This window comes from Scyliorhinus canicula, chromosome 16 (genome assembly GCF_902713615.1).
Source record: "Scyliorhinus canicula chromosome 16, sScyCan1.1, whole genome shotgun sequence".
NCBI lineage: Eukaryota > Metazoa > Chordata > Chondrichthyes > Carcharhiniformes > Scyliorhinidae > Scyliorhinus > Scyliorhinus canicula.
The window spans coordinates 132,246,026-132,265,901 of NC_052161.1; the positions used below are offsets into that span (position 1 = coordinate 132,246,026).

Sequence of the window (19,876 nt, forward strand, 5' to 3'; positions counted from 1 at the left end):
TTCCCCTTGCTGCCCCCACGTGGGGTACGGGACAGGGTGCTCTTGGGGGTTTGGGTTGGAGGAGGGAGGATTTCGGACACATACCGGGTAATGCAGGAGGTAGACGAGGCCTCGGTGGAGGAACTGAAGGGGGAATGGGCAGAGGAGTTGGGTGAGGAGATTGAGGAGGGGACGTGGGCGGATGCCCTGGAGAGAGTGAATTCCTCCTCTTCCTGTGCGAGGCTTAGCCTTATACAGTTCAAGGTGCTGCATAGGGCCCACATGACTGGGATGAGGATGAGTAGGTTTTTCGGGGGCGAAGACAGGTGTGCTAGGTGCTCGGGGACCCAGAGAATCACGGCCATATGTTCTGGGCATGCTCAGCGCTGGGGGAGTTTTGGAAGGGAGTAGCAAGGACGGTGTCGAGGGTGGTGGGATCCAGGGTCAAGCCAGGCTGGGGACTCGCAATTTCTGGGGTTGCAGTGGAGCCGGGAGTGCAGGAGGCGAAAGAAGCCGGTGTTCTGGCCTTTGCGTCCCTAGTAGCCCGGCGGAGGATCTTGCTTCAGTGGAAGGATGCGAGGCCCCCAAGCGTGGAGGCCTGGATCAATGATATGGCGGGGTTCATTAAATTGGAGAAGGTGAAATGTGCCCTGAGGGGATCAGTACAGGGGTTCTTTAGGCAGTGGCAGCCTTTCCTGGACTTCCTGGCGGAACAGTAGGGAGGGGGAGGGGGGAGGGAGGGGGGGGGGGCGGTTTGGTTCGGTGGGAGGGAGAACTGTGTACATGGGTTTGTGTGATGTGGCGGGTGTTATCTCTTTCCTTTTGTTGTTTGGGTGTTTTTTTGTTTTTTGTTTGCAGTTGCTTTTGAAGTTGGGTGGGTGTTGTTCTTGGGTTTTTACTGCGGTTGTTTTGTTAATATTGTTGTGTTGTTTATATTTTGTGAAAACCTTAATAAAAATTATTTAAAAAAAAAGAAAAAGAGAATAGCTAAAGTCAACGTTGGACCTTTAACGGACGATACGGGTGAGGTAATAATGGGCGGTGACACAGTGGTTAGCACTGCCGCCTCACAGCTCCAGGGACCCGGGTTCGATTCCGACCTCAGGTTACAGTTTGTGTGGCGTTTGCACTTTCTCCCCGTGTGTGCGTGGGTCTCCTCCGGGTGCTCAGGTTTCCTCCCACAGTCCAAAAATGTGCAGGGTAGGTGGATTGGTAAGCTAAATAAATTGGCCTTAGCTGGGGTTACGGGGATAGGGTGGGGGATTGGGCCTCGGTAGGGTGCTTTCTGAGGGTTGGTGCAGAATCGATGGGTCGAATGGCCTCCTTCTGCACTGTAGGAATTCTATTCTTTGTTTCTATGGGGAACACAGAGATGGCAGAGGTACTGAACCAAAATGTTGCCTCTGTCCTCACGGTGGAGGATGGATAATAAAAAAATGCCCAAAACCTAAGTTAATGCAGAAGAAAGTGGTGCAATAACCATCACTCGGGAGACGGTCTTGAATAAAGACGTTCATTCTTTATTCAAGAATGAATTAATTAAAGGCAGATAAGTGGGAAAGGCAGGTAAGGGGAAAGCAGGCAGCTTTGTATCAACTACCATAAAACTGAAGAATAAAGTCTCCAATCAGACTGTGTATTAATGTTAATGGAAGACCATTTGGACAGATATTCTAATCAGAGTTTAATACCGAGCAGTATCCATCTTCTGTACTGCAGCGATCATGAAGAAGATCCCCCACCACCTTCTCAAGGGCAACCAGGAACAGGGGATAAATTTCAACCATGTTCTCGATCTGCACGTCTCGAGATTGAATTTTTAAAAAATTTGGTTTCTTGGCCATTATTCTTCTCTCTGCTGCTGAAAGGTTCAGCCCCAGAAGCTCTGACCCGACGATACCAAGAGCCATACTTCACATGTTAATACAAACAGTGAACGGCAGCAGACTATTTGCTGGTAGAGGATAACACAGTTAAACCGAACCCTGCCTCGAGCTGACCTGCAGATGCATGTATTATCCTGCAGGTGGCACTGGTTAGCAATCAGGCAATGGAGGGGACCTCAGAATGATCTTCTTCTCAGAATGGTTCTGTTGTAACCATTCAAAGTTCCTCTGGACGCCCACTTTGCTTACAGACATATCTCATTATCACCCATTTTTCGCTATGCACCATGATCCCTTATATCATCATGAGGCGGCATGGTGGCACACAGCGCCAGGGACCCCGGTTCAATTCCGGCCTTGGGTTACTGTCTGTGTGGAGTCTGCACGTTCTCCCCGTGTCTGCGTGGGTTTCCTCCAGGCGCTCTGGTTTCCTCCCACAGTCCAAAGATGTGAACGTTAGGTGGATTGGCCATGATAAATTGCCCCTTTGTGTCCAAAAATGTGTCGGTTAGGTTATGGGATGGGGTGAAGTTGTGGGCCGAGGAAGAGGGTCGGAGGGTCGGTTCAGGCTCGATGGGTCGAATGTCACCTCCTTCTGCTCTAGAGGGATGCTATGATTTACTCACCCCTGCTCTTCACCTTTTCCATTTGTTCAATCCTCCGCCTTCCATCCCCTTTTCTCCCCGCTATGTACTCAATTCAAACCTGTGAGATCCATAATTTCTCTCAGCTCGAATGAAAGGTCATTGACCAGAAACATCAACAGTTTTTCACTCTCCACAGATCCTGCCTGATCTGCTGAGTGTTTCCAGAATTTTCTATTTTTCTTTCAGTTGTGCCATACCGACAGTAATTTATATTTGGTTCCAATGTTACTCAACATTATATTAATTTGGTCTATGTTATAACACAGCACTAAAGGCTATTGTTACCCATGTAAACCACGGTGCGAAAGCTTATCATTACATTGCATAAAACAGAACTAAAACCTATTTTTGTTCCAGAGTATTGCGAGGTTAAAGGTGATTATTATTCAAGCATTCCACAGGTTATTATTAGCCAAATAAGATGGAGATGAGAAGATTTCTTCTCTCTCACAGGGTCCTGAGTTTCTGGAACTCTCTTCCTCAAAAGGCAGTGGAAGCAGAGTCTTTGAATATTTGCAAGGCAGAGCTAGGTAGATTCTTGATTAACAAGGGGGCAAAAGGATATCGGGGCAGGCAGGAATGGGGGGTTGAGGTTACAATCAGATCAGCCACGATCTTATGGAATGGCGGAGCAGGCTAGAGGGGCCCAGTGGCCTATTCCTGCTTCTAATTGTTCGGACGTTACCACTATGTCACCATCTTCACCATCTCCCAATATGCCTTTCATTGGGCACTGCACTTCTGGAAAACATAACATTACAGGAATTGTCACACAATCACGCCCAGCTTGCCAGCAACTCTATGTTCCTCCCACTTCAGGTCAAAACGTACACTCGTGTTTTCCTGGATATGATTAATATCAGCAAGGCACATACCTTGGTGACTCCCCGTTCCCGAAATCTACAAGAGCCCTGTTTGTTCCGTTCCTTTCTTTTGAACAGGAATCAATCTCACATTAGCATTCTGCTTGGTCGGTCGAACACAACAGTCCACTTGTTTCTCCACAGCAGTTGCTTCTTGGTCTCCACATCTCAAACAGCAGCTGTACTTTTCTTGTGAAAGTGTTGAAATTGGCACCTGACAGTTTAATAAGTTTCTGTTTGGCTTTCTCGCCCCATGGCAACTGGATCACATGGGCTTGTCTCCAGGCGGATATGTTTATCCAGAATTCTCTGTATTTTATTTTGAGTTAAACTTACATTTCAAAACTTATCTACCGTCTGAAATTTGGCATTCATTTAAATTTATCTACATTTTTACGCAATTATTATCTGTCAAACACAACAGCTTACATTTATGTAGCACTTTTAACAGCGTGAAATGTCCCTAGATGCTTCACAGGAACTTTATAAATCAAAATATGACACTGACAGGAAGAGGACATGTGAGGTCAGATGACAACAAGCTTTGTCAGAGAGGTAGGTTTTAAGAAGTGTGCCAAAGAGTGAAAGCAAGGCAAGAGCTTAGGGCTTTAGTAGGTAAAGATACGAACACTAATGATGGAGCGATTAAAATTAGGGATGCTCAAGAAACCAGAATTAAAGAAGTACAGGAAGGCTGTGGAGTTGGAGGAGATTACAGGGATAAGGGGGGGATTTGCTTGACCAATGTAGGTCAGTGTGCACAGGGGTCATAGGTGGATAGGGACTTGGGGAGATTTAAGGACTGGGGCAGCAGTGGTTTGAATGACCTCAAGTTTACCGAAAGTAAAATGTGGGACAGCAGCCAGGAGTGTGTTGGAATAGTCAAGTCTAGAGGTAATGAAGGTATGGAATTAGGGTTTCAGCAGCAGGTGAGTTGAGCAATAATGGAGGTGGAAATAGGTGGTCTTCGTGATGATACAAATATATACAGTAATAATATATTGGATGCTATGCTTTAGCTATTCAGGTCATTGGTAAGACTAAGGGCTGAGTTGTCCGGGCCCCCAGCCGCGTGTTTTTCGGCGGTGCACCGTTTGCTGGTGGCAGGATTACCTATTCCCGCTGCGTGCCAATGGGATTTCCCAATGAAGCATCTCCACACTACGGAGAAATCTGCAGGCTGGGGTATGCTGCCAATGGGAATAGAGAATCACAATGGTCAGAGAATTCCGGCCCACATCTAGAATACTGTATGCAGTTATGGTCTCCCTATTTAAGTAAGGATGTAAATGCTTTGGAGACGGTTCAAAGGAAATTTACGAGATTGATACCTGAAATGAACGGATTGTAGGCAAAAGAATTAAAAGTTATCAGGGTGGATGGGGAATGTGGAGCTCAACACATACGGATCTACCATTATCTTATTGAATGATGGAGCAAGCTCGAGGGGTTGAATGGCTGACCGCTCTCTGGCTGAAGAAAATTCTCCTCATCTCTGTCCTAAATGGTCTACCCCATATCCTCAGACTGTGACCCCTGGTTCTGGAGATACCCACCATCAGGAACATCCTTTGTCCCTCTACTCTGTCAAATCCTGTTAGAATTTTATAGGTTTCTATGAGATCCCCCCCCCCCGTTCTTCTGAACTCCAGCGAATACAATCCTAACCGCCTCAATCTCTCCTCATAGGACCATCCTGCCATCCTAAGAATCAGTCTGGTAAACCTTCGCTGCACACCCTCTCGAGCAAGAACATCCTTCCTCAGATAAAGAGACCAAGACTGCACAAAATATTCCAGGTGTGGCCTCACCAAGACCCTGTATAATTGCAGATAGACAACCCTGCTCCTGTACTCGAATCCTCTTGGTATGAAGGCTAACATACCATTTGCCTTCTTTACCGTCTGCTGCACCTGCAGTGACTGGTGTACGATGACACCCAGGTCTCATTGCACATTCCCCTCTCCTAATTTATGGCCATTCAGATATTAGTCTAGTTTCCCGTTTTTGCTACCAAAGCGGATAACCTCACATTCACAAATGATACTGCACCTGCCATTCATTTTCCCATTCTCAACTTGTCCAAATCAAACGGAAGGATCTCTGCATCCTCTTCACAGCTCAAGCTCCCATTCAACATTGGGTCACCTGCAAATTTGGAGATATTACATTTTGGTCGATCATCTAAATCATTAATATATACTGTGAATAGCTGGGGTCCCAGCACTGATGCACGCTGTACCCCACTAGGCATTTCGAAAAAGACCTGTTAATTCCTACTCTTTGTTTCCTGTCTGCCAACATCTTTACTGTACATCTCCATATGCTACCCTTAATCCCATGTGCTTTAATTTTGCACGCTAATCTCTGATGTGGGACTTTGTCGAAAGCCTTCTGAAAGTCCAAATAAACCACATCCACTCGTCAACTCTACCAGTTACATCTTTGAAGAATTCCAGTAGATTTGTCAAGCATGATTTTCCCTTCAGAAATCCATTCTGACTCTGTCCGATCCTTCGAAGTGCTATGCTATAAAATCTTTGATAATGGATTCTAGAATTTTCCCCACTACCGATGTCAGGCTGACTGGCCTATACTTCCCTGATCTGTTTACTCTGTACCTCCCTCTTTAAATAGTGGAGTTACATTAGCTACCCTCTGGTCTGTTGGTCCTGTTCAAGAGTCCAGAGAGTCCTGGACGATGACCACTGATGCATATGTTATTTCTAGAGCCACTTTCTTAAATACTCTGGGATGTAGATTATCAGACCCTGGATATTTACCAGCCTTTATTCTCATCAATTTCCCCAACATCATTTCTCTACTAATATTGATTAGTTCTTCCTTCTCACTAAACCCTGTGCTCCCTGGCGCCGAGGTTCCAGGTTCGATCCCGGCCCCGGGTCACTGTCCATGTAGAGTTTGCACATTCTCCCCGTGTTTGCGTGGGTTTTGCCCCCAAAACCCAAAAGATGTGCAGGCTACGTGGAATAGCCACGCTAAATTGCCCCTTAATTGGAAAAATGAATTGGGTACTCTAAAAAACCTGTGTTCCCCAACATTTCTGGTCTGTTATTTGTGTCCTCATTTGTGAAGACAGAACCAAGTATGTATTAGGTTGGTCCGCAATTTCTTTATTCCCTATTCGAAATTCCCCTGTTTCTGACTGTAAGGGACCGACATTTGTCTTCACCAATCTTTTTCTCTTTGCATCCCTGCAGAAACTTTTACAGTCAGTTTTTACGTTCCCTGTAAGCTCACTCTGGGACTCTATTTTCCCTTTCTTGATCAATTCCTTACTCCTCCTTTGCTCAATTCCCTGCTCCCAATCCGCAGACTTGTTTTTTAAAAAAAATAATCTTCATTGTCACAAGTGGGCTTACATTTTCACTGCAATGAAGTTACTGTGAAGATCCCCTATTTGCCACACTCCGGGGTCTGTTCGGGTAGAATTCAGAATGTCCAATTCACCAAACAAGCACGTCTTGCGGGACTCGGTGGAGGAAACGGGAGCACCCGGAGGAAACCCACGCAGACGTGGGGAGAACATGCAGACTCCGCACAGACAGTGGCCCAAGCCGGGAATCGAACCTGGGACCCTGGCGCTGTGGAGCAACAGTGCTAACCACTGTGCTGCCAGCTGCAGGATGCGAAGTTTAAAATTGACTGTGCAAAAAAAAAAAAATCCCTTGCTGGTCCCATGGTACCTTTTCCCTGAAGGAGCTTCCAGCAGCACCTGAAGGTGATGAATTTTCATGGAGTTGGATGTTCTTTTAAGAACCATTGAACCATCTATGGGTGTTGCAGTCAAAACATGAATTGCGAAAGGGCAGTTCAGTCAAACCAAATACAGTGAGGAAGCCCTCTCCCCTGCCCTCTGCTCATTGTTAACTTCAGCCAGGTAATGCTGGGCAGGAGCACCGCCTCTTCCCATTTGCCTCTTGGCTGATCCGGTACCGCCTCTTTCATAGATTATTCAAGTCTCCTGTAATTAAATATTCAGCATGGTACAGCCCAGAGGGATTTGCAAAGGAGCAGACGCCAGGGTAAAATGGTCACGCGTAAGAAAGTGAAAGATGGGAAGGAAAGCAGGGAATGAATGATTCCAGATCTGAGACCCACAACACTGAGACAATGGTGTTGGACCGTGCTCTGCTCGCTGCCAAGAACGGCGACCTGCAGACGCTGCAGGAGTTACACAAACAGCGTTTGATCCACCACAAAGTGACCGACCATCTCGGAGCTTCTCCCGTCCACCACGCCGCTCGCTCCGGGAAACTCAACGCTCTGAAATTCCTGGTGGAAGAAGCGAAACTTCCCGGGAACAGGAAAGCCAAGAATGGGGCAACTCCGGCGCACGATGCGGCGGCCACCGGCAACCTGGTCTGTTTACAGTGGCTGCTCAGCTCAGCGGACTGCCAGTTACAGGTAAGGGGGCACTGGGAAAGGGGGCATTGGGACAGTGGGTGCTGGGGCAGGGCGAGGGGGCACTGGGGTGGAATAGAGGGCACTGGGATGGGGCACTGGGGCAGGGAGAGGGGGAACTGAGGTAGGGGGCACTGGGGTAGAATAGAGGGCACTGGGGCAGGGAGAGGGGGCACTGGGATGGGGCACTGGGGTGAAATAGGGGGCACTGGGATGGGGCACTGGGGTGAAATAAGGGGCACAGGCTGGGACAGGGAGCACTGGGGGCACTGGGGCAGGAACAGAGGCCAATGGGGCAGGAATAGGGTGCACTGGGCAAGAATAGGGGCAGTGGGGCAGGAACAGGGAGCACTGGGCAGGAATGGGGGCACTAGGGCTGGAACAGGGGGCACTGAGCAGGAATGGGGCAGTAGGGCAGGAACAGGGGGCACTGGGGCTGGAACAGGGGGCACTGGGTAGGAATGGGGGCAGTGGGACAGGAACAGGGGGCACTGGGGCTGGGATAGGGGGCACTGGGGCTGGGATAGGGGGCACTGGGGCAGAATGGGGGCAATAGGGCTAGAGCTGAGGGCAAGGAGGCTGGAGTTGGGGACAGGAGCTGGAGGCAATGGGACACTGGGGTAAGAGCTGGGGAAATGGAAGAGGAACTAGGGGAGGAGCTTGGGACTGGCAAAGGTGGTGCTGAGGGTTGAATGTGATTGCTAAAATATGGCTCACTGGATGGGGAAGACTCATTCAAACCTTTCCAGTAAGCCTCTGATCGTAGGAGTAAGCGCTAAGTGACAATGATGGTTTGATTGATGGGAATAACTCCCTGCACAGTTCTAATGTTTCCCAATGGTCAGAACCATGCTGGTTAGAATTCGAGTAACATACAGTCATATGTTGGGTAAAGGCGAATTGTGCCAATGAAACTCAAACTCTGAGATGAATGCAAAGATTGGAATGTGATTCAAACTAATTTTGACTGCGTCATGAATCATTTTTGCAATGTATAACCAGTGGAGTTAGGGACATTACAATGTGGGGGATTATTCCCTCACTTTAATCTCCCATTAATCTCATTTCAATAGAATAGTGTTTGTCTTATAAAGTGCAAAACAAATACATTTTGCCTTTGATAAGATAGAGTCTGGTCCTATAGGATCGAAGCTCCAACTCTGCAATGAAATATGGGAGAGCTGAATAACAGCTCCCATTTATTCTTCACACAATCTGCTATTTTCCAGTATTTTTTGTCACTTTCATTTAATTGTACTTTGCACAATTTTCTCCCATGCTGCAATTTTCCATGTGTAATTCCCTCATGGATTCAATTTCCCTCTGTGATTCCTATCTCGGTCCTGTTAATCTCCATTTGATCATTCTGAATTTTATTTGTCTCCGTCTGCTCCCCTTATAAATATTGCCTCAAGGCGCTGAGGTCCCAGGTTCGATCCCGCCTCTGGGTCACTGTCCGTGTGGAGTTTGCACATTCTCCCCGTGTTTGCGTGGGTTTCGCCCCCACAACCCAAAAAAGATATGCAGGATCGGTGGATTGGCCACGCTAAATTCCCCCTTAATTGAAAAAAAGAGTGCATTGGATACTCTAAATTTAATAAAATAAATAAATGTTTCCTCCTGCCTAATATGTGATTCCAAACAGCTTTCCATGAGTCTTTGTGCAGTTTTCTTTAACCAATTAATTATCTCCTTCATCCTCGCCTACCTGTCCCTTGATTCCTGCAGCTCCATCCTTCAATCTTTCTTCCTACCCCTCTTCATTTCTCTTTGTGATTCCCTCCTGCTTTTCCATGTTCTCTTTGAACCTCCCTCTTGCCTTTCTGCTCTAACTTCCTCCTCCCTCACTTATTTATTCTGTAACTGCCTTCTGTAAGAGGATGAAGAGACTCATTGAATAGAAAGATTAAAAAATGTATATTTAGTACAAGAATATGGACTGATTATAAATTAGATAGAATAATAGTTTTCACAGGACAGTAACAGACCACTCAGCCCATCTGGTCCATGCTGGGGTTCATGCTCCTCCCACTTTATTTCATTTAATATTCCTCTCACTTTATTTCATTTAACCCTATCAATGTGGCCTGTGTTTTTTCTCTCTTAAGCAGCTGATCCAGATGCCTCTTAAATGCATCTTTGCTATTCACCTCAACTCTACCGTGGTAGTAACTGTTCTCCGGGTAACCCTAATCTAAACATGTTCTCTAAACCTAACCTATCAAACTCTTCATAATTTTAAAGACCTCAATCAGGTCAGATGTCACCCTTCCCTTTCCTGGAGAGAAAGCACACACAACCTCTGAGCTCTGGTATAATCTCTGGAAGCCCTTTCTGCATGTTCTCCAATGACTCTATATCTTCTTTTGTAATATGGAGACAAGACTTATGCCAAGCATTCAGCAGTTGAGGTCTGAAGCACGTTGCCGAGTCAATGTACGGGGCTCTTTCCTCTGCATTTGGCCTTTTGGCTAAGATCAAGTGTCAGATCGAGCCTAAGATGAGGTTCGATGCCGTTTCTTGTCAGCTTGGACCTTGTATGTCTCTTTTGTGAAGACCATGAACTGGATTCAATTTGAATTGGAATTGTTTTTTGGAGCAGGCAATGGGATTAATTAAGGTCTGGCCCTGTCCACTCTGCGCACTGGCTTTTTAACTTTAAGAGTGGAATCTTTTTTTTTAAACAGGCCTGCACGTGCTTGATGTTAAGAGATTTAAATCGGAACTCTATTTCTCAGCAACCCATTCCATCTTGATGATGAGCTATCTGCTCATCTATGAATGAGATTTACCACGGAATTTAGAGTTTTACACGTTTGCCCCATTTCCTTAGGCACAAGCGCAAGTGGAAGTTACTGCTGCTGGGTTATGTCAATATTCTTAGGTCGTGAAGTTTAGTCCCGGCCTAATGATAGCGCTGCCGGCCTGTGTGGCATTTCCCTGGCTCCATTCTGGCCCTGGACGGGTTGGGCGTGGGGTGGTGGCCTCCGAGAGGCAGGTAGCCAATCTGACTTGTGAAATACCACAAGCCCAAATAAAGGAGACTGACTGGGATACTCCAACACAGCCTCTAGGTTCCGTAGGGGGCAGGGACCAGCTTAGCTGTCTCAAGGCAGCCTCCTAGCACCAAACGGACGGCAGCCGGGCCAGCATTCCAGACAGGCCTCAGGCCTCCATGTTTGTTTGTGTATGGAAGCAGCAGCACGTCACTCCGGAGAAGGGTTCCCCACCCAACCCAGCCCTGCTCCAGAACTCATTTTTAAAATTTAAGCTCTTAAAAAAAGTTGGAGAGAGGGTCCCTCCATTGTGAAGAACCCTCGGCCCTAATTACCATCTGTTTGAATCTGCCTTCCAGCCGCCAGGCCTCTTGATGGCTCTCCAGATTCAAGAGCCTTAACTGGACTGCGAGCCTGTCCTTTGGCCATTAATTGTCCGCCGCAGGGAAACTCACTGCTCCTCACACTGTGCAGTTTCTGACCCACGTTTGAACCTCACAGAGGGCTCCAGAAGCAGGCAGGGAAAATCCAGCCTTGAGTATGCTTGTACCAAATTCCTCTTGGCGCCATTCTGAAAGAAGCATTAACTCCTTCAAAATCGGCTTAGTTGTGGAAACAAAAATAAAAGGCAATTCGGAATCAATCAAGGTGCGCGAGTTTAAACATCGGTCTTTTATGCCCAGGGTCTTGGATCATGCCAGGCTGTTTTCATGGAATTAAAATTTCCTTCATTCAGTGGCCGTAGGGATCCAGGGGAAAGGAATTTGGAGCAATTTTAACCCATGCTTTTTCAGGGTTGGGCCCAATGCACAAACCTGAATCGATTTAACGTTAAGTTGGCAAGTGCCTTTGACTATGTTCAGTGGATGGCTAGTATGGGAAATAGACGTTTGACATTGGAACAGGATGGGGTGGTGATCTGAAATTGGGAAAGAACAAAACGGGCACTCTGGAACTCACTTCAACAAAAAAGCTGTTGAGGCTGGGGGTGGGGGGTGGTGAGCGGGGGTGGGTTTTCAATTGAAAATGTCAACATTGGCATTGATTAATATTTATTAGATAAGCGTATTGAGGGAACATGGAACCATGGTGGGTTGACAGTAAGATACTGGTCAGCTCTTGATCTCTAATTAAATGGCAGCAGGGTGAGCACGTGGGGGTGAATGACCTTACCCTGGTCCTCTTTCCTAACGAGCTCTATTTTGCATCAAGCCTGATCTGGGAATGCTCGATTCTGACATTGAGTGACCCCAAAGGGAAAACATTCCGTTTCACAAAAAGGTACAATGTGATAATTACCAGATAACTGATTTTAATTGGAGGACAGAAAAATGTTGACCTGAACATTGAGGATAGCTCCTCTACTCTTCTTCAAAATACTGCCGTGGGATCTTTCCCATCTGCCTTAGAGGGAAGACAGGGTCTTTGTTTAACATCTCACCTGACAGCAGGTGCGACAGTGCCGTGTTACCTCAGTATTGGCGCTGGGAGTGTTGTCCTCAAATGGAAGCTCAGATTTCTGGAAGGAGGCCTAAACCAATACCTTTGGTCTCGGAGGTGAGAGTGCCATTTATTGAGCTACGGCCGACAGGATTATTTTGTGGAGTCAATTTATTGACAGTTAAATCTATGCTTGTGATTTCATCCAAGTCATAAAGCACTTTAATGCATGCAAGAATCGGTGGTAGATCACTGCTGTGATTTTACCATTCTGAGCTATATTCGGAGATAGTCCATTACAAGCCAGTCTTTCTTCACTGTCTTCATGGACTAAGGGTTAAGCCAGTCTGAAGGCCTATCCAAAATGGCCACATAGCACCAAATCCTATCCCTGTCTAGTGGCTCAGTTGGAAGAGACCAGTCGGAGGCCTCGATTTCTTGTGCTTTTGTTCTCTTATTAACAAAATAATTTGATCATTTATACACCGGTGAAAGGGCAGCACGGTGGCGCAGTGGTTAGCACTGGGACTACGACGCTGTGGACCCAGGTTCGAATCCCGGCCCTGGGTCACTGTCCGTGTGGCGTTTGCGCATTGTCCCCGTGTTTGCGTGGGTTTCACCCCCACAACCCAAAGATGTGCATCGGTGGATTGGCCTGGCTAAATTGCCCCTTAACTGGAAAAAAATTAGATATAATTATTGGTACTCTAAATTTATATTTAAAAAAATTAAAAACCAATGATGCTACCCTTACTGATCTGCAATGTGATAAAGAGGACATCATTGCCTGACACAGGAAGCCTAATGACATAGTTGTAAAATGTATTGGACTGAATGTAATTTAATGTTCCCGTTGAGCAGGCTCGATGGGCTGAATGGTCTCCCCCTGTTCCCATTTTAATCAACTAAATACAGCTAGTGAAAGCACCAGTAGTGATTGCTTACCTGTTGTGCCTGGAACACTTGTTGGGATTTCACAACATATTTTGCAATTGCAATCCCAGTGGGATCTTATGATTTAGCTGGATTAGAAGCACTGCTGCCTATACATAAAACACATAGTGAGCCTCTTTATAACTCATTGCCTGGCTCCAAAATATAATTTCAGAAAAAACTTTACTTGCACCTGGAGAAAAAGATCAAGGGAGTGCTTCCCTGTTTCTGATGGCATAATTCAAATAAGCTGTTGAGTAAAGACCCCATTTGCCCTCTTAGATGGACTTCAAAAGTCCCAATGCCCTATTCAAAGAAGAATGGGGCATTTCTCCCCACTGACCAATATTTATTCCTGAACCAACATCTAAAACAGATTACATGGTCATGATACAATTGTTTGCAAAGTTTGCTGTGCACATGATTGCTGTGTTTCCTACCTCACAAATATAAATGCAAGTCTTTATTTTCTTATGATGTCCCAGCCTCCTGTCAGCCGCTTTATAACGAAAGGAATACGGTAACAGTAAGGGGTCTATGAAACACCACATTTAGAAACAGACGCTCCGACAACAGCCCCTTTCAAACCCACGCCCATTACCATCTAGAAGGACAAGGGCGGCAGATACCTGGGAATACCACCACCTGGAAGTTCCCCTCAAAGTCACCCAATACCCTGACTTGGAAATATATTGGCCGTTCCTTCACTGTCGCTGGGTCAGAACCCTGGCATTACCTCCCTAACAGCACTATGGGTGTATCCACACCACATGGACTGCAGCGGTTCAAGAAGGCGGCTCACCACCATCTTCTTAAGGGGAATTAGGAATGGGCAATACATGCTGGCCTAGCCTGCAAAGCCCTCATCCCATGAATTACGTTTTTGTAAAGTTGCTACAACCGGTAAGAATGGTGCAGCAGTTTGGACGGATGAATGGACTCTTCCTGACCCCGTGACAGGATGGAAGTCTCCTCCAATGGTCACAGTGTCGAAAAAGCCCAAACAAGCATTGCCATTAGTTATCTTGACTATATGACTAAGAAAGCAAGAAGTTGCATTGATATAGCATCTTTCACAATCTCAGCAGATCCTGAGACTCTACAGCCAATTAATTACATTTGAAGTGTGGTGATTGTTGCATCATAGCAGCAGATTTGCGCACAGCCCACTCCCACATTTAAATAATAACTAGATAATCTGTTTTTAGTGATGTTGGATGAAGGACAAATATTGGCCAGAATACTGGGCAAAACTCCCTGCTCGTCTTCTGCATTGGGCGGACAGAGGGGGCCTCGGATAAAGGTCTCACCTGAAGGCTGGCACTCTTGGCAATGCGGCACTCCCTTGGCACCGGCACTGGGTCTGTCAGTGTCGGCTATATGCTCAAGAAGCCACGAGTAACATATTGTCAGAATTGCGTAGCCTCCACACTTCCCTTGTGCATGCTCATTCTCACTTGCAAATATAGGGAGAAGCCATTAAGAAAGCCGACAATTTAAAGAGGCACAAATGAATGAAGGATTTGACCATCACCCGGGAAATGCTGAGATTTGCTTCTTGTGTATAGTTATTTAATAAGCGTCGGAAATCACAAGAACAATGCTCCCCTGCAATTAAACTTCTGCTTATTGCTGACGTTATTGGAACTGTTCAGATGCCCCCCTGGGGCCCGTGGAAAACACAAGATTAATTGGAATCTATTTACGGTCTCGTCAAGATCTTAATTATATTTTTACGGCTGTCATTTAAAGTTGTCGTTCCCTGGCGTGCAAACCACTGTAATTACATCACTGCCTGGTGAGGCAGGAATGCCAAAATGTTAAATGTTGTGACTGACTTGAATCCCTGATTGTGAACACCTTTTGATTCATTACTGTCTCAAAGATAATTTCAGGGATAGAGAATCAGTCAATCTTTTTAATTTGTTGAAGCTTCAGCATTTTTAGGATAAAAATCAAACAAATAATAAAATTTAGCATGTGTGCACGGATTTGTGTGTTTGTGTGTGGGCGGCATGGTGGCACCATGGTTATCACTGTTGCTTCACAGCACCAGGGACCCAGGTTCGATTCCCCGCTGGGTCACTATCTGTGTGGAGTCTGCACGTTCTCCCCGTGTCTGTGTGGGTTTCCTCCAGGTGCTCTAGTTTCCTCCCACAGCCCTGAAAGATGTGCTTGTTCGGTGAATTGGCCATTCTGAATTCTCCCTCAGTGTACCCGAACAGGCGCCAGAGTGTGGTGACTAGGGGATTTTCACAGTTACTTCATTGCAGTGTTTGTGTACTTGTGGCATTAATAAAAATTATTATTATTATGTGTGCAGGTGTGTGCACGTGCAGGGGTGTGTGTGTGCGTGTGCAAATGTGTGTATGTGTCTGTGTGTATGTGTGCATGCGTGTGTGAATATGCTGTGTGAATGCGTGTGTGTGTTTGAGATACCAAATGATTTTCGTCAGCAGCAGCTTGTAGACGTGGAGTACCTTTAGCATCGGAAAATATCCGAAAGGAGAGCTGTGCACTGCGGAGGATGGTTGGGTCTATTTTGATAGGTCAATGAACAATCAAGAGATTTAATGTGTTCTTTGTAGAATTCATTTTTATGGGATGTGGGCTTTGCTGGCTAGGCCAGCAATGCTGCCCATCCCTAATTGCCCATGAGAAGGTGGGGGTGAGCTGCCTTCTTGATGCTGCAGTCCATATGGTGTAAGTACACCCACTGTGCTGTTAGGGAGGGAGTTCCAAGGTTTTGATCCAGCGACATTGAAGGAACGGTGACATATTTCCAATCAGGATGGTGAGTGGCTTGGTGGGGGTTAGATACACTGAGCGACAAAGCAATACAGGCACAGCTTGTCAGTTTGCGTTAATCCAACAATAAACTGCTGTCATGTTGCGGCAGATTTATAAGCATCTATATTTAGTGAAAGTAGATTACAGACAATGCAACAGTGTAGCATCAGTACATTGGATGGACTAGGATATACATTGAGATGAAAATGAAAAATGAAAATCGCTTTATTGTCACGAGTAGGCTTCAATGAAGTTACTGTGAAAAGCCCCTAGTCACCACATTCCGGCGCCTGTCCGGGTAGGCTGGTACGGGAATCAAACCGTGCTGCTGGCCTGCTTGGTCTGCTTTAAAAGCCAGCAATTGAGCCCAGTGAGCTAAACCAGATGCTGGGGTATGGCCATTTTAAAACTGTAACAGACCTCATAAAGCCTGTCATGTACCAGAGTCTGATTGTGTCTGCATGTCTGTTGGTACATAGGGCCTTATCCAAACCAATTAAATCTTTCAACGTCATGGAAAATAAACAACAGTAATTCTGGCTCCAGCTCGCTTACCTTCAAAATTCCACAACCTTTGGACTGATTCAACCAATTTCGCATGGATTGTGCTGGTGCAACTATAATAAATGAATGGGCACTCTACCCATGGGCACGCAACTGGAATAAGTGAATGGGTTGCATAGTAGCACCGTGGTTAGCACTGTTGCTTCACAGCGCCAGGGACCCGGGTTTGATTCCGGGCTTGGGGCACTGTCTGCTCGGAGCCTGCACATTCTCCCTGTGTCTGCGTGGGTTTGCTCCCGGGCGCTCCGGTTTTCTCCCACAAGTCCCGAAAGACATGCTGCTAAGTAATTTGGACATTCTGAATTCTCCCTGTGTGTACCCGAACAGGTGCTGGAATGTGGCGACTAGGGGCCTTTTACTATAACTTCATTGCAGTGTTAATGTAAGCCTACCTGTAACAATAAAAATTATTATTATTACCCTCAAGTTTCTATCCCTTACCAACATTGAGCTGCTGAATGCAACTTTAAATCCTGTCTCTCAATTTAAAAAAATTACTTTGAGGTGGTGTTCTTTGTATACTGTTATCAGGATGGATGTTGTCATGTCCACAATGACCAGAGAAGCTAAATTCATTAACAAAGCTAACTTTTATTTACACTACTTAAATTAAGCTCGACCACTTACTTACTCCTATTGTAAACAATAATTATCGTAATCTACACTCTACTAACACTTGTCTCTACATTCTAACTCTAACTGTACTCTATCCTCTCTAGACCTCTCCTATGCACTCTACTCCAGCCTTCCCTCTCCCAGAAGCCTGAGAGTCAGTGCTTTATATAGTACTGCATCTAGCTCCATCTAGTGGTTAATTATGATGTGACATTAACCCTTTGTACATTGAATATTTCTATAATGTCACCCCCCTTTTTTTTTCAAAAGCCAGTTCAAAACCCACTTCCTATGCTTTCAAATTCCTCTCTAAAGGTCTCTCCCTCATACAGGAATATGTGGAGAGAAGGAGCCAATTGTAAATTGTCATTGAGGCCATTTGGTGAAGTTGCCAGATTGTGGGCTGTGTTGTCCTGCTGATAAGAACTTAAGATATCCAAAATTATCTTTTGTAGTTCTGTTACAGTCACAAGAGAAGAGAGATTCATTTTTCCCCAATATATAATATTCATAGAAGTCCATGATGTAACAGTTCAAATTGTATAATAAAGTACAAGACAGAGCAGTTTCCATCAGTGCAGAACCTGAGGTGTCTCACTACACTAATCAAATGTTATATTTGCAATGTAATTATATTTGATGTCAAATGTTCTCTGGTGCACACAATCCCAGGGGTTTCATGTGGTTTCCAGCCCCTCTAACCTTCCTAACCCTAAACCTCAGATAGTGGCCTTTCCCCAATGGCTGCACCAACATTTAGTGTGTCCCCTCAACATGTGGTCGTGGACCTTGGGCTGTGCCAGTCTGCAACACCCAGTCATCGACAGCTCTTTGCATTGGAGAAGCAGCATGTTTCCGGAAGGCCAAAGAGTGTCTTCCTCCATGTTGATGGTTCTCCAGCAGCAGTTGAGGGGAATATGCCACGGAGCTTTGAGACTTACATTACAGAGCTGTGGGGTTGAACCTCATAGAAAACCAATGCATCTCTTTCCAGACATGCTTTGCAAAGGCACATTCCAGAAGGTGCCGGGTGGCAGTCTCTTCCCTCACCAGTCATCTCGAGGGCACAAGAGAAGAGAGTTTCTCCCCATCAGCCTGAGATGCTCTTGGAAGTGAAACAATGCCGTTGCACCTTGCCTCCATCCACTCCCATTTTAATTACACTTACAATGGCTGTGTGTCAGCAGTGCTGAAGTACTCAACATAGTGATGGGCAAGCTAATGGGGCTAAAGGTAGACAAGTCACCTGGCCCTGATGGAATGCATCCCAGGATACTAAAAGAGATGGCGAGGGAAATTGCAAATGCTCTAGTGATAATTGACCAAAATTCACGAGACTCTGGGGTGGTCCTAGCGGATTGGAAATTAGCAAACGTGACACCACTGTTTAAAATAGGAGGTAGGCAGAAAGCAGGTAATTATAGGCCAGTTAGCTTAACTTCGGTAGTAGGGAAGATGCTGGAATCTATCATCAAGGAAGAAATAGGGAGGCATCTGGATGGAAATTGTCCCATTGGACAGATGCAGCATGGGTTCATAAAGAGCAGGTTGTGCCTAACTAATTTAGTGGAATTTTTTGAGGACATTACCAGTGCGGTAGACAACGGGGAGCCAATGGATGTGGTATATCTGGATTTCCAGAACGCTTTTGACAAGGTGCCACACAAAAGGTTGCTGCATAAGATAAAGATGCATGGCAGTAAGGGTACAATAGTAGCATGGATAGAGGATTGGTTAATTAATAGGAAGCAAAGAGTGGGGATTAATGGGTGTTTCTCTGGTTGGCAATCAGTAGCTAGTGGTATCCCTCAGGGATCCGTTTTGGGCCCACAATTATTCACAATTTACATAGATGATTTGGAGTTGGGGAACAAGGGCAATGTGTCCAAGTTTGTAGATGACACTAAAATGAGTGGTAAAGCAAAAAGTGCAGAGAATACTGGAAGTCTGCAGAGGGATTTGGACAGTTTAAGTGAATGGGCTAGGGTCTGGCAGATGGAATACAATGTTGACAAATGTGAGGTTATCCATTTTGGTAGGAATAACAGCAAAAGGGATTATTATTTAAATGATAAAATATTAAAACATGCTGCTGTGTAGAGGGACCTGGGTGTGCTAGTGCATGAGTCGCAAAAAGTTGCTTTACAGGTGAAACAGGTGATTAAGAAGGCGAATGGAGTTTTGCCCTTCATTGCTAGAGGGATGGAGTTTAAGACTAGGGAGGTTATGCTGCAACTGTATGAGGTGTTCGTGAGGCCACACCTGGAGTATTGTGCTCAGTGTTGGTCTCCTTACCTGAGAAAGGATGTACTGGTGCTGGAGGGTGTGCAAAAGAGATTCACTAGGTTAATCCCAGATCTGAGGGGGTTGAATTATGAGGAGTGGTTGAGTAGACGGCGACTGGACTCATTGTTATTTAGAAGGATGCGGGGAGATCGTATAGAAACATATAAAATTATGAAGTGAATAGATAGGATAGATGTGGGCAGATTGTTTCCACTGGAGGGTGAAAGCAGAACTAGGAGGCATGGCTTCAAATAAGGGGAAGTAGATTTAGGACTGAGTCTAGGAGGAACGTCTTCACCCAAAGGGTTGTGAATCTATTGAATTCCCTGCCCAGTGAAGCAGTTGAGGCTCCTTCATTAAATGTTTTAAAGGTAAAGCTAGATAGTTTTTTGAAGAATAAAGGGATAAAGGGTTATGGTGTTCGGGCAGGAAAGTGGAGCTGAGGCCACAAA

The 19,876-nt window shown here is 45.7% G+C and overlaps 1 protein-coding gene and 1 long non-coding RNA gene across 4 annotated transcripts in view; one reads left to right on the forward strand and one right to left on the reverse strand.

Annotated features, from left to right (window-relative positions):
- The window catches only part of LOC119950746, a 72,556-nt gene extending 62,947 nt beyond the window's left edge, over window positions 1-9,609 (reverse strand). Inside the window, exon 1 of the long non-coding RNA XR_005457398.1 lies at window positions 9,509-9,609. This is a non-coding gene — a long non-coding RNA (uncharacterized LOC119950746). The remainder of the gene's footprint in view (window positions 1-9,508) is intronic.
- The window catches only part of espn (espin), a 194,402-nt gene continuing 181,885 nt past the window's right edge, over window positions 7,360-19,876 (forward strand). For 2 of the 3 annotated variants that reach the window (XM_038773448.1, XM_038773450.1), the window contains exon 1: window positions 7,360-7,803. In XM_038773448.1, the coding sequence (XP_038629376.1) occupies window positions 7,471-7,803 (333 nt within the window). In that variant the 5' untranslated portion in view covers window positions 7,360-7,470. The remainder of the gene's footprint in view (window positions 7,804-19,876) is intronic. The other variant, XM_038773449.1, reaches the window with a different exon arrangement.